Source organism: Puma concolor, chromosome A2, assembly GCF_028749965.1.
Source record: "Puma concolor isolate L17-30 chromosome A2, mPumCon1.1.hap2, whole genome shotgun sequence".
Classification (NCBI taxonomy): domain Eukaryota; kingdom Metazoa; phylum Chordata; class Mammalia; order Carnivora; family Felidae; genus Puma; species Puma concolor.
Window position 1 is genome coordinate 11,923,201 of NC_141668.1, and position 14,884 is coordinate 11,938,084.

A 14,884-nucleotide genomic window follows, 5' to 3' on the forward strand; every position below is an offset into this window, starting at 1 on the left:
TTTTAATGTTAGGCAATTCTTGCATTTGGAAGATAAAAACTTTATCAAAATGTAATATTATTTTGTGGACTTATTTTACTAATATTTTCTTCAAGATATTTGCATCTCTGTTCATAAATAGGATTAGACTACAATTTTCTGTTTCATAACGTTTATCTCAGGTTTTGTATTAATGGCTTAAATGGTAAGAGTATTTATATTCTCATTTTATAAGAAATCCAAAGATAAAGACTACTGAGTTTGTTAAATTAAGGGACTCAAAGTGCATTCAAGGACCCAGAACCATGAGGAAAACTCACAGGCTTGGAATACTCCAAACCACCTCTCACACTGATGTCTTCTTCCTCAGAAATCTCCTCAGGGCACCCTTCACCTCAGCATTCCTCAGGCTGTAGATCAGCGGGTTTAGCATAGGGTTGAAAAGGCTGTAAAACAATGATAGTATCTTTCTTTGTTCTTGAGAATGGCGGGATTTGGGGGCCATGTACATGACAATGGCACTTCCAAAGAAGAGCCCCACCACGCAGAGGTGGGAGGAGCAGGTGGAGAAGGCCTTTCTTTGGCTCTCTGAGGACTGGATCCTCAGGATGGCGAACAGGATGCATGTGTAGGACACCAGCACCAGGCAGAGGGGCCCGACTAAAACAAACACAGAGCCCACAAAGAGAACAGTTTGGTTGAGTCTAGTGTCAGCACAGGCCAATTTGAATACGGACATGATTTGACAGAAAAAGTGGTCGATTGTTTGTGGCCCACAAAAGGGCAACCTCAGGATGAGAGTAATATGGACCAGAGCCAAGAGGAAGCTGAATATCCAGCAAGTGGCAGCCAGGATAGTGCACACTCTCCAGCTCATGATGACAGCGTAATGTAGGGGGTGACAGATGGCCACATACCTATCATAGGACATTACCACCAAACTTGTACACTCTGTGACAGCAAGTGCCAAATACAAAAAAGTCTGAAGTAGGCATGGAGCAAAGGAGATGGTTTTCTTCTGCATTGTAAGATTTGCCAGCATCTTGGGGACAATGCTTGAGGCATAGGACATGTCGACAATGGTCAGGTTTGAGAGGAAGAAGTACATGGGGGTGTGCAGTGTAGAATCCCAGCAGATGAGCCCCAGGACCACCCCATTTCCCATCAGCGTGAGGCTATAGAATAGCAAGAAGAACCCAAAGAGGAAAAGTTCAAGTTTGGGGTCAACCTGGAATCCCAGCAGGATGACTTCTGTGATCCATGTCTGATTGCTTCCCATGTTCTTTTGACACACAGACACAATGCCACATGTAGGATAGGAGTTTTGGAGCTGAGGGGTAGAAAAGGAGAAAGGAATGATCTGTTCATACAGAGTGAGAATTTATGCAGGGGCCACAAATCAGTAATTCATGGATCCAATCCAGTCCAAAGTCTGTGGTGTTGACCTGTCCATTTGGCTTTTGGAGACATTTAACACATTTAGTTATTTACCGATATTAAAAATTAGTAGGCTTCACATAAAAATTGGAGTCTCTGGCTACTGTTTAACAAATAGAAGAAATGTCATTTCTTGAAATTCACTGTAAGCAATAATCAGCTGCAGCTAATAAGGAGATAGAGTCAGATTCTCTTCCATTTACCTCCACTTCCACTAATTTCTATTTTCTCCCAGAAATACTATTAACAATAATAACAGACACTAACAATGTTATCATTGCATTTATACTATTGGTTGTATATTTAGTTAAGAAGAAAGACCTGTGCTCAAGAGGGGTTCCTTAGCCTTCCTCTACTTCAAACACATCAAGATGAGAAATCAAAATATAAAATACAACCCCCCAAATAGATATCCAGAGTTTAAAATGAGGTCATTCCCACAATGCCAGAAATGAATCAGAAACATGTATGCTCCAAGCGTGAAGGCAGAAAGTTACACCCGGCACTCAGCTCTTACAGAGTCAAGGCAAGTTTTGGGAGATGGAATATACTAATATAATCGCTTAATCCTAAGGGCTTGGATATAAAAAGCAGTTTAAAACAGCTATTGGGCTGCTGGATAAGGTGACTACAAAGAAGACAATATGCTTCCTGGGTCTCTCATTAGATCACCAGAGCCTGAGACACTATTATATTACATATTACATTTTATATATTGTATATGCAGGGCTCATGGAGCTGGGGTGAAGAATAACAAAAATTCAAAATTACAAGACAGAGAGAAAGAAAAGGTGGAAAAAGCAAAAAAGCATGCTAAAAAAAATCTTTCACTCAGCAGGTGTGCCTAAACACTTATTTTGGGAAAAATAAGTCCTACTAAATAGGAAAAACAAAGTAAACATTTGGAACTTGAATTCACTCAAGATTTAATAAAGCTATGGCACAATCTCCCAAAGACTCCAAGAATGGTTAGGATGCTCCAATAAATTAATAAAGGCATAACAATTACTAAAATGCTTGATAAATTAAGAAAAATGAATAAGGTAGCCATAAAAAAAGAGTGTATAAAATGAATCAAGCACACACATTTGAAATAAGACATGATGCCACATCATTTTGTAACCAATAAGGAAGATCATTTCCAGACCTCACATTAAAGAGAGAAATAGTGCATTGGAAGGTCACATTTAAGAACCCTCCCAGATGTTAATACAGACAAACAAAGGGGTACCATTTTGAAGGTGCAGTCTTGAGACATGATTAATCTGACTGAGCAGCTAAACTTAGACGTCGTAAAGTTTCCAGAGCAAAAGAATGGAGAGAACAGTGAAGATATAATACTTGAAGAGATTTCACGAAATCAACTCAAAATAGAACTCAAAAATTCAAAATAGACCTAAATCCTTAAATGATAAAAAAAAATGCATTCCACTTAAGGAGTGCAAAAATTAAATGTACAGTCAAGCAAAATGAGGTATTTTTCATTACTGAAGAATATGTGAATCTTCAGATAAAAAAATGTATTCTGATAACAGAATAGTATAAATAAAAATTCCCAGTGATTGCAAGTTCTTAACAATTATCTCTCCAACTGTCATCTTTCCTCCATCGCCTACATTTCACTGTATCTAGATCCTGTGGGTCTTTTATTCAATCGATGTGTAGTCGATCAACTTATGTCCCTTCCAAAATCCTTTCAGATTGTTTTTCTTTTTCTCTTCACCACGTGATAGACTTTTTCATAACTATACCCTAATTGTACGTTTACTCTATGACTGACACCAGGTTAACATTTATCCCATCTACCTAATTTTTTAAAAATTTAAATGACTTTACTTTTCCTTCCTAAGACTTTAAAGGTGATTCTTACCATACACATTGTTCTTGATTCATTATAGTGCTCTTTTTATTTCATTCATAGGTTTCATGATTTTGTCATAGCAGCAATAATTTCATTTGTGTCTTCAGCAACTTTTGTTAGACTGTTTTATCATTTACTTTTTCCAGGATTAAGAGGAAGTACTAAGAGTTACCAAAGGTAAAAACAATGAAATACATAGGAAGGACAATTCAATGGCCGCTGATGGCAGGAAAGGGTCTGAGGACATAAGCTACTGCCTTTAATGTGCCAAAGAGGTAAGCTGATATTCCAAAATTTTGTATCTTCAAGAACTCTCTCGAATGAATGAGAGCAAAGTGACACATTATTGGATATACAAATAAGAAGGGTATTGATACCTACAGATCCTTCCTAGTACACTATTAAAGTATATTCCTCAGGAAGAATAAAAGCGAACTAGAGGTAAATCAAAATACACAAACAATATTGACACAGCACTCGAAAAATTATGCTGGTAAATTTTATAGCCTGTGGATTATAAAATAATTTTTGGTATTTTGAAGAGGTGAGATGAAATCTTTTAAAAATACTAACTAAACAAGGAAGGGATGTTTGATAAGTGGCAAGTGCTGAGATTCTTGATAAGAATTGAAACCCCAGTGACTTTAAATTTTTTAGAATAATTTATTAAACTTGGATATTACCAATTAATGAAAATCATCAAAAACAGACATCAAATCTACAGTTTCCAAAATTATAAGGCAAATAAAATAGATTAAAAACATTATCAATCCAGCAGCAGGCAGAAGGGAAAAAAGGAGAAAGAAACAAAATTTTGATCGAAAACACAAAATAAGCTGGCATTAATCAATGTGTATATATATTATCACATTACATGTAAATATAAGTCACTAAAAGACAGAGTTAATCATAATAGATGGAAATCAGAAAAACAAGTTACAAAACCCTTCAAGAATCATACCTAAACCACTCAAACATAAGTCCAACTCTCTCTGTGTCTCTCTGTCTCTCTCTCACACACAAACATACACAAAGGCTAAAAAATTAAGTGAAAAAAGGGGGAAAAAAGAGAAAAAAAGAAATGACAAAACAAGTTCTTGGCCACATAAACACGTAATACCATTCCAAAGCATTTATTGGCACAGAGGAGATACTGTACAATACTAATTGGGAAAAAAATCCACCAACAAGATAAAATTCAGGACCCATTTCCTAAAAACAGACTTAGCAAACTTCAAATAGAAAAGAACTTCAGGGGAATCTGGGCAGCTCAGTCAGTTAAGCATCTGACTCGATTTCAGCTCAGGTCATAATCTCACAGTTCGTGAGATCAAGGCCCACATGGGGCTCTGTGCTGACAGCACAGAACCTGCTTGGGATTCTCTTTCCCTCTCTCTGCCCCTTCTCCCCCCTTCTCAAAAAATAAGTAATAAAAAGAAAAGGACCTTAATCTGAGAGAGAGTACTTACAAAACCTATAGAAATATTATACCTAATTAATGAATAGTAAAAGCTTTTTCTCTGAGTTAGGAAACAAGCTTACTGTGCTCCACTTACACTAATGTCTAGTTAGCAATGACTCTATAGCCAGAAATAAAGCAGAAAAGAAAAAACAAAGGGCATAAGAATTAAAATGGAGAATATAAAATGTCATTATTCACAAAATCACAATTACGTATTAGAACATTTTTAAAAATTTATAGATAAATTATTGAAATCAATGAGTGATTTTGTAAAACTCTGAATTCAAGGTCAATGCACAAAATGAAGGATGTGTGTGTGTATGTGTGTGTGTTTATAGATTGGAAAATTTGTAAAGTTCCAAATCTCTCCAAACTGATCTATACTTTCAATGAAATTCAAATCGGAATCCCAGCAGGTTTTTTTTACATGTGGAAATTAATAATCTTATTGTAAATGTTATATGAAAATGCAAAAGGTCAAGGATAGCCATGGGAATCTTGAGAAGGAAGAATGAGGTAAAAGGAGTTAGTCCATCAACTACCAATACTTATCACAAAGTCACAGTGATTAAGTCAATGTGGTATTGGGCAAAACAAACAGATCAATGGAACAACTTGATTGACTCAGAAATTCGGAAACACGCACACACTCATGCATGCACATTCAAGTGCACTCATATGATCTACAGCAAAGGTGGCACTGGTATTTGTGATACATGATGCCAGGTCAGTTAACTATCTATGTGGAACAAAATTAAAACATGGCCCCTACTACACCTAATACACAAAATAAACTCCAGGTAGGTTTTAGATCTAAATGTGAAAGGGGAGAACAAACTTGCCAGAATACAAATTAGAGGATCTTAGAGCTGCAGATATTTCTTACACAGAATCCAAAGAAAAGATTTTCTCATTACAATATTAAACACACTGATGTGGATTCTCTTACTTTTTTTTTCTTTTTGCATTTTTAAAATTTAAGAACAACACATTTTTGCTTTGTTTTTTTTTCAAAAACACTTTTTGGGACCCTTGGGTGGCTCAGTTGGTTGAATGTCCGAGTGCTGACTTTGGCTGAGGTCATGATCCCAGGGTATGGGATCCAGCCCTGTGTTGGGCTGCACACTGAGTGTAGAGTCTGCTTAAGATTCTTTCTCTCTCTCTCTCCCTCTGCCCTTCTCCCCAGCTCACATGTGCACTCTCACAAAAAAAATAAACTTTAAAAATTAAAAAAAGAAGCAATTCTCAAAAGTGACTTAATAAAGAGCTCATTTAAATTCTTTAAATTTTATAAAGCAAATGATGTCACTGAACATGGTGCCAGACACAGAACAGAGGTGAAATCGTTTAGTAGTAGTGGCTTTTACCACATTTCCATGAGCTGTACTTTCCTCTAAACTTTACTAAGTGACAATAGTGGTCACATAATTCCATTCTAGGATCTGACAAAGAGTTTCCCTAGGATGAGGACTCCCATCCCTGAACAGTAAGCCTGGAACGCCAAATAAGAATAAGCAAATCAGGCACCTCTCCCAGCTTCACTGATAAAGAAAAAATAATAATGGAACTTTGTCCAATAGGTATAGGATGTGTCCCTGCCACTGATCAACACCTCCCTCCTGGGAGGCTTATAAAAGAAGCCCCAGTGTTCTCACTTTCCTGGTTGGAAAATATCTCTAAGCTGTAGTAGGAGCAGTTACTTCAGTTGGGGAAGAAATGACAGGTCAAGGAAAATTGCAGAAGATCTCTGGCTTCATCTTCTCCAATTATAAAAGGAGGCTAAAGGATTAGATCCTTCTTAGGCTCCTTTCTGTTTGATACCATGAGTCACAGACATCTAATTCCACCAGGTGTGACTTCCCATAGGTGTGACTGGGGAGGGGTTGTGACAACATGAATGCCAGGTGATACTGTGAGGACACCCCCCCCCCCCCCCGCAGCGGGTTTGGTGGATGAGGAGACACAGATATCCTTTCTACCTTGACCAAGATGACAGTACTCAGGAGTGTTCAAGACACGTCTGGATATGAGGGCGTTGTACTCTGATCACCTACAACCACCCCAATTCACAGAGGCATACCTGTGCATCCAGGGAACACATTACAAAGCGTCTTCACACATTGTCTTCCCTACAGACTAGTGTAAAACCTGCCCAGAATTCTCCAGCTTTGTCATCCGTGTGGGTATGTGTGTGCGCACCTATTTATGCAGAAAAGTGAGAACTCAGGGAGAATGGCATGAGTGATCCTACTCAGGAGGACCTTGGCCTGAAATGTAGCAGATATAAGTCATATTTCATGGCTTACGTCACACAGTACAAGCCTCAAGTATTTGGACATCTTAAGTACTTGATCTTCAAGTGTGCCTGGTTCCATGTCCCCTTTTGGAATGGTTTAAATGTTACGGTGTAAGTGTGCCCCCCACCCCCGGGGGGGCTTGTTAAAGAAGCACCTATAGTCAAAGGACTAGATCCTCCCCAGGGAGTGAACAATCTTTGCTGACTAGTGTTACTGTAAAGTGAATTATAAAAAATTCCCATTGCAAATACTTATTTTTACATGGAAACTCACAGAGATTGAACCTTATTCCCTCCGTGCTTTCTTGTCTTCCTTTGATTGCAAGCCACTCCCTAAATATTCCTTCCTTTTTTTAACATTTATTTTTCCATCATACACTTTAGGTAGGTAATTTTAGTGTCTCTGTGCTAAGCCTTTAGGTGTTAGACTGAATTTCAACAATGAATGTCTCTGTCCGCCTCTACACATCTGGAGGAAAACACAAAACCCAGACGACTCAGACCCCTTTAAATTCATGAGTATTCACATCAATTTGACCCCTGATGCTACCAGAGCGCTTCCTGTGTCCTGTTTCTCTAGTCTCCTCCGCCAGGTGATTTTTCCCCCATATTTTCTCTCTTTAAGCCTCCCATGAGTCCTCCCACCCACAGTCCCAGCTACTGACTGACAGTGACTGAGGACACAGAAGAATCAAACAAGAACTTGCACAACCCTAACTAACACATTGACGGAGTTCCTGGACCTGCACTTATTCCCAACTCCTCGGCTGTTACTGCGAAGTCACTGGGTTGTCCGTCATGAAGGACAGTCTGCCACTTACGCCAGGAATCCAGCCCTCCCGCCTACTCAAGAACTGTTCTCCCACCATTTGTCTCAAATGCCTTTGCTCCTATTCCTTTAAACATATCTAGTCAAATGTGAGACCGTTTTTCTCACCAATTATCTTGGCTTTGCTAAACCCAGTGACCGGTTCTCTATCCTTATCTGACTTGACCTGCCAGCAGCATTTAACACAGTCCATTGCTCCCTCTTTGAAACACTCCTTTCCCTTGACTGTCATGATATTCTGCCTCCTCCCACCCCAACCAGTGGTCCTTCTACTTTTCTGGCTCTTCCTTCTCTGTCTCCTTGGCTGGTTTCTCTTCATTTCCCATGTCTATGAACACTGGCATTTTTCAAGGTTTGTTCTTTGTATCTATTTTCTGACCACTTTCTACGGGGCCTCCTCGGTCCCAAGGATTTTACATGCTGATAACACTTAAATTAAAATGTCCTGCCAGGCCTCTTCCCAAATACAGTTCTGGACTGGATGTTTGCCTAGTACACATCCGTGGGAATCAGCAGTGCCCACTGACCTCCTATCTCAAGAGAGTAAATCCATCCTCATTAAAGGCACTGACAAGACTCCAGTTGTAAGCTTCCCTCTCATGCCTTCTCTCTGTCGTTGAGAGTGCCTGCTTTATGTAGACACTGTTTCATAGAATACGTTTAAAAATGCACTTCTATATACTTATCCCTTCTGTTCTCTTTCTCTCTTCTCTTCCCTCTCTTTGGTGATCAATATTACTTTATATATATTTTTACATTGCTAATTAAACATGTAAAGTGCTCATTGTATTCTCAGAGGTTGACACAATTTAGTCTTAATTCTACAATTTGGATTAGAGTTTAAGAGTACAGGATTCATGGTCTGCCTAAATTCTAATCCTAACATTACCATTTGTACTTTAACTGCTATTTGCTGTCATATTAGATGTTATGATGTTTTGTTCCTCTGTTCATTCCTTCATTACTGGCCCCTTTTTGTTAAATATTTTGTAGTGCACTGTATATTTTTTGAGTTATTTTCTTAGTGGCTGCCCCTTGGGCTTATGCTCAGCATTTTAATTTATAATAATATGGTTTAGGTTAAATCAACTTAATTTCAATGGTTTATAAATAACCTTCCTGTGATCATCATGCTTTCATAAAGTGAAAATTAACCCAAAATTAGTTTTGTAGAATGATACTAGAGATTTATTTACTTCTTTGCTCTTACATTGCTTAAACCTTATTCTCCCTCTCCAGAGGCTGCAAAGATGCTGATTTCCACTATGAGTGTAGGGCTGTTGCTTTTCGAGGATTCTGCAAAGCTGGGGAGAAAGTGATGGAAACACAGCAAGTTGAACCATCCCAAAACTCACTGTTCTTAACAAGGTCAGCAGTGTTTCTTGCATGAACACTCCCCAGATTGTTGCCTCTTTTTTCCCCCCAGAGTTCTTAAACAGTCGATTTATACCAATTTGTCAGAGTACTTTTTTCTTTATGGAGCAGAAGATTTTTGGAGATCCTTGCTACATTATTTCTGTTGACCAGTGCTTATATTTTTTGAAGGAATATATATAAATAAGTATATATATTAATACTATGTTAACATATTTATATATGATCACATATATCCATATTGTCCATAATGGTATTTATTTTCACACAGCTTTAATTAATTTTTAAGATAAATTTTGCTTATATGATTCTTTCAGAGAGTCTCATAAAAATGCATTGCTTGGGCAAATTTATAAATAATTTTCCTGTGATCATTGTGCTTTCACTAAGTGAAAATTAACCTGAAAATATCTAATATTACTTTCAGGGGCGCCTGGGTGGCACAGTCGGTTAAGCGTCCGACTTCAGCCAGGTCACGATCTCGCGGTCCGTGAGTTCGAGCCCCGCGTCGGGCTCTGGGCTGATGGCTCGGAGCCTGGAGCCTGTTTCCGATTCTGTGTCTCCCTCTCTCTCTGCCCCTCCCCCGTTCATGCTCTGTCTCTCTCTGTCCCAAAAATAAATAAACGTTGAAAAAAAAAATTAATATTACTTTCATACAATGATACTATAGATTTATTTTTTCCAAAGACCTCAATAAAAGACTTTAACAATTAAGAAAAAAGATTTTACTTTCCAGACTTGAAATAAACTCTCTGTTTGTCATTTTTTTCCCATAGCGGAGAATTTTCCAGTAGCTGCTTAAATGTTATCTTTGGTAACTGACTTGTACTTGACAATGTTTGGCCCTCTGCTAATTATATTCATTTGATTCTCTGTTCTACCTCTGAGATAATATATTAGTTTTCTAGGGCTGCCATATTAAACTATCACACACTGGTCTGCATAAACAATAGAAGTTTATTTTCTCACAGTTCTAGAGGGTGAGTAGTCTGAGATTTCAGTGTGGACAGGGTTGATTCCTGCCAAGGTCTCTCTTCTTGGCTTGTAGATGGCAGTCTTCTCCCTGTGTCTTCACATGTTTATATCTGTGTCCTAATCTCTTCGTCTAAGGACATCAGCTCTGTTGGGATAGGCTTACGTTAAACACCTCACACTGATATAATTACCTCCATAAAACCCGATTTCCAAAACATCCCCCTTTGAGGTATTACAATGCCATGACTTCAACATATTAATTTTGAGTGAACACAACTCAGTCCAAGACAGCTAATTACTTGCTTGTTCAGACAATGAAACCTTACCACATGGTATGTATGATTAAGGGCCACAAACCAACTTGCATAGCATTTGCTTCCCAAGTACCTGACTTGATCTTTCAGAATAACCATAACTTTTGGAATATGGTTCAGGATTATACTGCCCAAGTTCTTACCGTGTCCTTATATTTACTAGCCAGACATCTTTTGGTTTTTCTTGTTGGTCGTGGCGTCACAGTTATATTTTTCATTCTCTATCCCATGAAGCCATGGCTCATGCTCTTCCTAACTTAAATTGATTATGCCTTAGAAAGCATTACTATCACGGGAATTTATACAGGAATTGTATTTTAATTGCAGAACTATTTTTGAAAGAGTAGACAACTGCTGGATTTCAAATATTGAAATTACTATGTATCAATTACTATGTATCAAACAGCTAATTGCTGTATCTTAAACATTTTGCCAATACCTTCCTTTATTTTATAAAATGTTGTCTCTGAGTCCTGATGGCAGAAAAATATACAAATTTATTTCCATTCATTCAGAATATTTAATATAATTATATTACAAGTATGTCCACTATTCAGCTGGTCAGAAGTTATTTTCATTTTCTTGTGTAGCATTGACTTGCAATGCCAGAGGGAGAAAAGTAGAATGAGCTTTCTTGGGAGCTAGGAAAGTGTGAAGATGAAAAGGATGCCCTTGAGCATGTTTATGAATCCTGGTAAATATTGGATGAGATGATTTCTCGGGTCCCTTTAAACTCAGTTATTTTATTATTCTACAGATTTTCATGAAGTTCGCTCTTTTTCAAGCATCCTCTTCAGAGCAGCTTTGACTTCTTTGTTCCTCAGACTATAGATCAGAGGATTGAGCATGGGATTGAAAAGGCTGTGGAACAGGAGGAGATATTTCTTCTGCTCCTTGGGGTTCCCATTACGGGGCCCAACATACATTATAATGGCTGTGCCATAAAAGAGTCCAACCACACAGAGGTGGGATGAACAGGTGGAGAAGGCTTTCTGGCGCCCCTCCCCTGATTGAATCTTTAGGATGGCACATAAAATATAAATGTAAGATATCACAATGGAGGAGAATGGTCCTACCAACACAGATACTGCCCCAGCCAAAACCATAGTCTCATTAATGTGGGTATCTGCACAGGCAAGTTTGAGGACAGCTATAATTTCACAAAAAAAGTGGTTAACTTTCTGGGGTCCACAGAAGGGCAATGGTATGAGTAACAGTAGATGTACTAGGGCTAGGAGAACTCCTAAAATCCAGGAAGTCAGTGCCAGGGTGATGCAGACTCTCCAGCTCATGATGACAGAATATCGGAGCGGGTGGCAGATGGCCACATACCGATCATAGGACATCACCACCAGGAGAAGACATTCAGTATGAGCAAAACTCAAGAAAAGAAAGGTTTGTGTCATGCAGCCAGCAAAGGAGATGGGCTTGTCTGAATTCACGAGGTTTACCAGCATCTGGGGCACCGTGTTGCAGGCATAGGCTATGTCGACGATGGCCAGGTGGGAGAGGAAGAAGTACATGGGGGTGTGCAGTCTGGAGTCCAGCCAGATGAGTCTCAGGATGAGCCCGTTCCCCAGCAGGGTGAAGGCATAGAACAGGGAGAAGAGCCCAAAGAGAAGCATCTGAATCCTTGAGTTGAGAGGAAATCCCAGTAGGATGAACTCTGTGACAGAGGTCTTATTTCTCCCCATTTCTGTGTGAGACAGTGGGGCTCAACAAGCCTGAATGCCTGAGGGAAGGGTTTAAACATGATGGATCTGTGTTTGTCGTTGTTTATTTCCTAAGAAAATATCTTCAAGGATGCTTTTGTCCTATTAGTTACTTACTAAGTGAAAATTATGCATTCCAAATGAAACAGAAGGAAATTTTTTCACTTCAATAAGCTAAATGCTAATATTCTGTTAAAATACTCAGTAAATCTGGGATGCCTGGGTGGCTCAGTTGGTTAAGTGACCGGCTTCAGCTCAGGTCATGATCTCACAGTTTGTGGGTTCGAGCCCTGTGTCGGGCTCTGTGCTAACAGCTCAGAACCTGTAGCCTGCTTCAGATTCTGCATCTCCCCCTCTCTCTGGCCCTCCCCTGCTCATGCTCTGTGTCTCTCTGTCTCTCAATAATAAATAAATGTTTAAAAAAATTAATAGTATTCAGGAAATCTTATGTTTCTTTCCAAACCAACTTTCATCACGGTTCAAATGTTAATACTTAAGTGGTCTTCATAGGAGCGGGTACTTTCCTCAGTTTGGAATGATTCTATCAGAGGTTTGCCCGTGCATATTCTCAGATTGCAGTATGCATATTTCCATACGTGTGAATTTGTACTGATGTCTCTTAGCTAGAATATATCTAGAATATGAGGATGGGAAGAAGGATAAGGTGAATGTCAGAAAAGCTTCCATCAGGTTTTCTCATGAGTTTTTGCCTTCAATATATAAATTATTTGTTAGCCTTGTGATCTTCACTGACAGAATAATCTTGAACAAAGTGAGAGAATGGCAGGCTGTTTGCAACAACTCTGGCCAGGTTTCAAATGGAGACCTTTGTCTTTTGACTCTTGTACCCACAATGTTCTATTCTGATTGTGCTATCTCATCATCAGGATGTTACCCCACCACCCCTCTTATACTCTATGTTATATTTACATTCTGTATCTATCTACCTACCTATTTCCTACACTAATTTAAGGACTCTTGAGTCCTTATTATGTGCAGTGTGTTTTCTATATTATTCTATTCCATTATTTAGTAAGAATTTTGGTTAGGGCGTTCCTGGGTGGCTCAGTCAGTTCAGTGTCTGACTCTTAATTTCAGCTCAGGTCATGATCTCAGTTTCATGACCCCACATCAGGCTCTGAGCACTGACCACATGGAGCCTGCTTGGGATTCTCTCTCTCTCCTTCTCTCTCCGCCCCTGCACCACTTGTGTTCTGTCTCTCTCAAAATAAATAGACTTTGGGGCGCCTGGGTGGCGCAGTCGGTTAAGCGTCCGACTTCAGCCAGGTCACGATCTCACGTGTCCGTGAGTTCGAGCCCCGCATCAGGCTCTGGGCTGATGGCTCAGAGCCTGGAGCCTGTTTCCGATTCTGTGTCTCCCTCTCTCTCTGCCCCTCCCCCGTTCATGCTCTGTCTCTCTCTGTCCCAAAAATAAATTAAAAAAACATTGAAAAAAAATTAAAAAAAAAAAAAAATAAATAGACTTAAAAATTTTTTTTTGAAATGTCAGTTGAATGATTTCATGGTGGATCATAGCCTAGGACTTAAAAAGTACTGTCCCTATCCAAGGCTAGAGCAAAAGCCCTAACTATAGATTCGTATTCATAGTAGTAGTGACATATTTTAAAGCTACTTAACTCTATGTGAAAAGATAATTATTATTTATCATGAATCTTTCATTTTTTGTGGCTTAGTAAATTAAAAAAAAATCTTTCACCACACAGTGGGTGCTCTGAAGTTGGAATCATTGTAAGTTTTAAGCCATTCCTCCTGTTTTCTTGCCTGTCTGACTCCATATCTTCAGTCCAGAATCCATCTGAATTTCACCAAAATAAGAATCCTAGAAAAACTCATAATTGAGTTCCTATCAGTTCCCCATCCATTTTTCTGTTAAGTTAGTATTTGAAAGCTTTCATAAACAAAAGTGAGTAAACTTTTGCCCTGCTTTAAAGACAGAATCAGAATTCAGAACAGAAATTATTGGAGGATGATTTTATCTTAGTTCAAAAAATAAGAATCTCCTTGGAAGCTAGAGCTGAACTTTAGATCAGTGAATGTTTGAAATCAGAAATTGATTAATCATCTATTCAAGATGGGATTCCTGTGTTATGTGAGAAGTTGACCCAGAAGAATGCTAACGTCCCTTCCAACTATAGTATTCCTTGGCCCTAAATGTGTAGAAAAGTGTTAGCCATTTCCACTTTGACTTTCTTGCAATATTTGGAGTCAATGGAGATAACAATGCTGTTTCTAAAATTTCATATGATGAAGGCACACAATAAACCAGAGTAGGAGGGCCAATCTTCCTCCTACCTACAAGTAGCTAAAAGACAAAATATAAAATTCACAGATATTTACTAAACATACCATATGTCCTGCTACGTGTCTCAGCTGAGGGCATATAAGACAGCTCCTGTCTGCTGGTGTATATAACCTGATTGGAATGACAGGACTGCTAAAAACATCCACAAAGATGGTAATTCTTATATTTAAATAACTCACCACAAGAAATTTCACCTTCAAAAAGAAAACCTTCAGGACACACTTCTTCTGTAACAAACTCATTTTTTGGTGCTTACTTAAGTTCTTAAGTTCTTACTCCTTAAGTTCATGAGGCAATAGAAAGGTTTGCAAGCAAATCTCTC

At 38.7% G+C, this 14,884-nt stretch overlaps 2 protein-coding genes across 2 annotated transcripts; both read right to left on the reverse strand.

Annotated features, from left to right (window-relative positions):
- Nucleotides 1-325: 325 nt before the first annotated feature.
- Nucleotides 326-1,258, reverse strand: LOC112866542 (olfactory receptor 2A12-like). The gene has a single exon (XM_025929435.2). It carries the CDS (start codon nt 1,256-1,258, stop codon nt 326-328), a length of 933 nt encoding a protein of 310 aa, XP_025785220.1.
- A 10,030-nt stretch (nt 1,259-11,288) lies between these two features.
- Nucleotides 11,289-12,224, reverse strand: LOC112867054 (olfactory receptor 2A25). Its single transcript, XM_086683179.1, has one exon. The coding sequence runs from the start codon at nt 12,219-12,221 to the stop codon at nt 11,289-11,291; it is 933 nt and encodes a 310-aa protein (XP_086539305.1). The 5' UTR covers nt 12,222-12,224.
- Between the last annotated feature and the right edge of the window lie 2,660 nt (nt 12,225-14,884).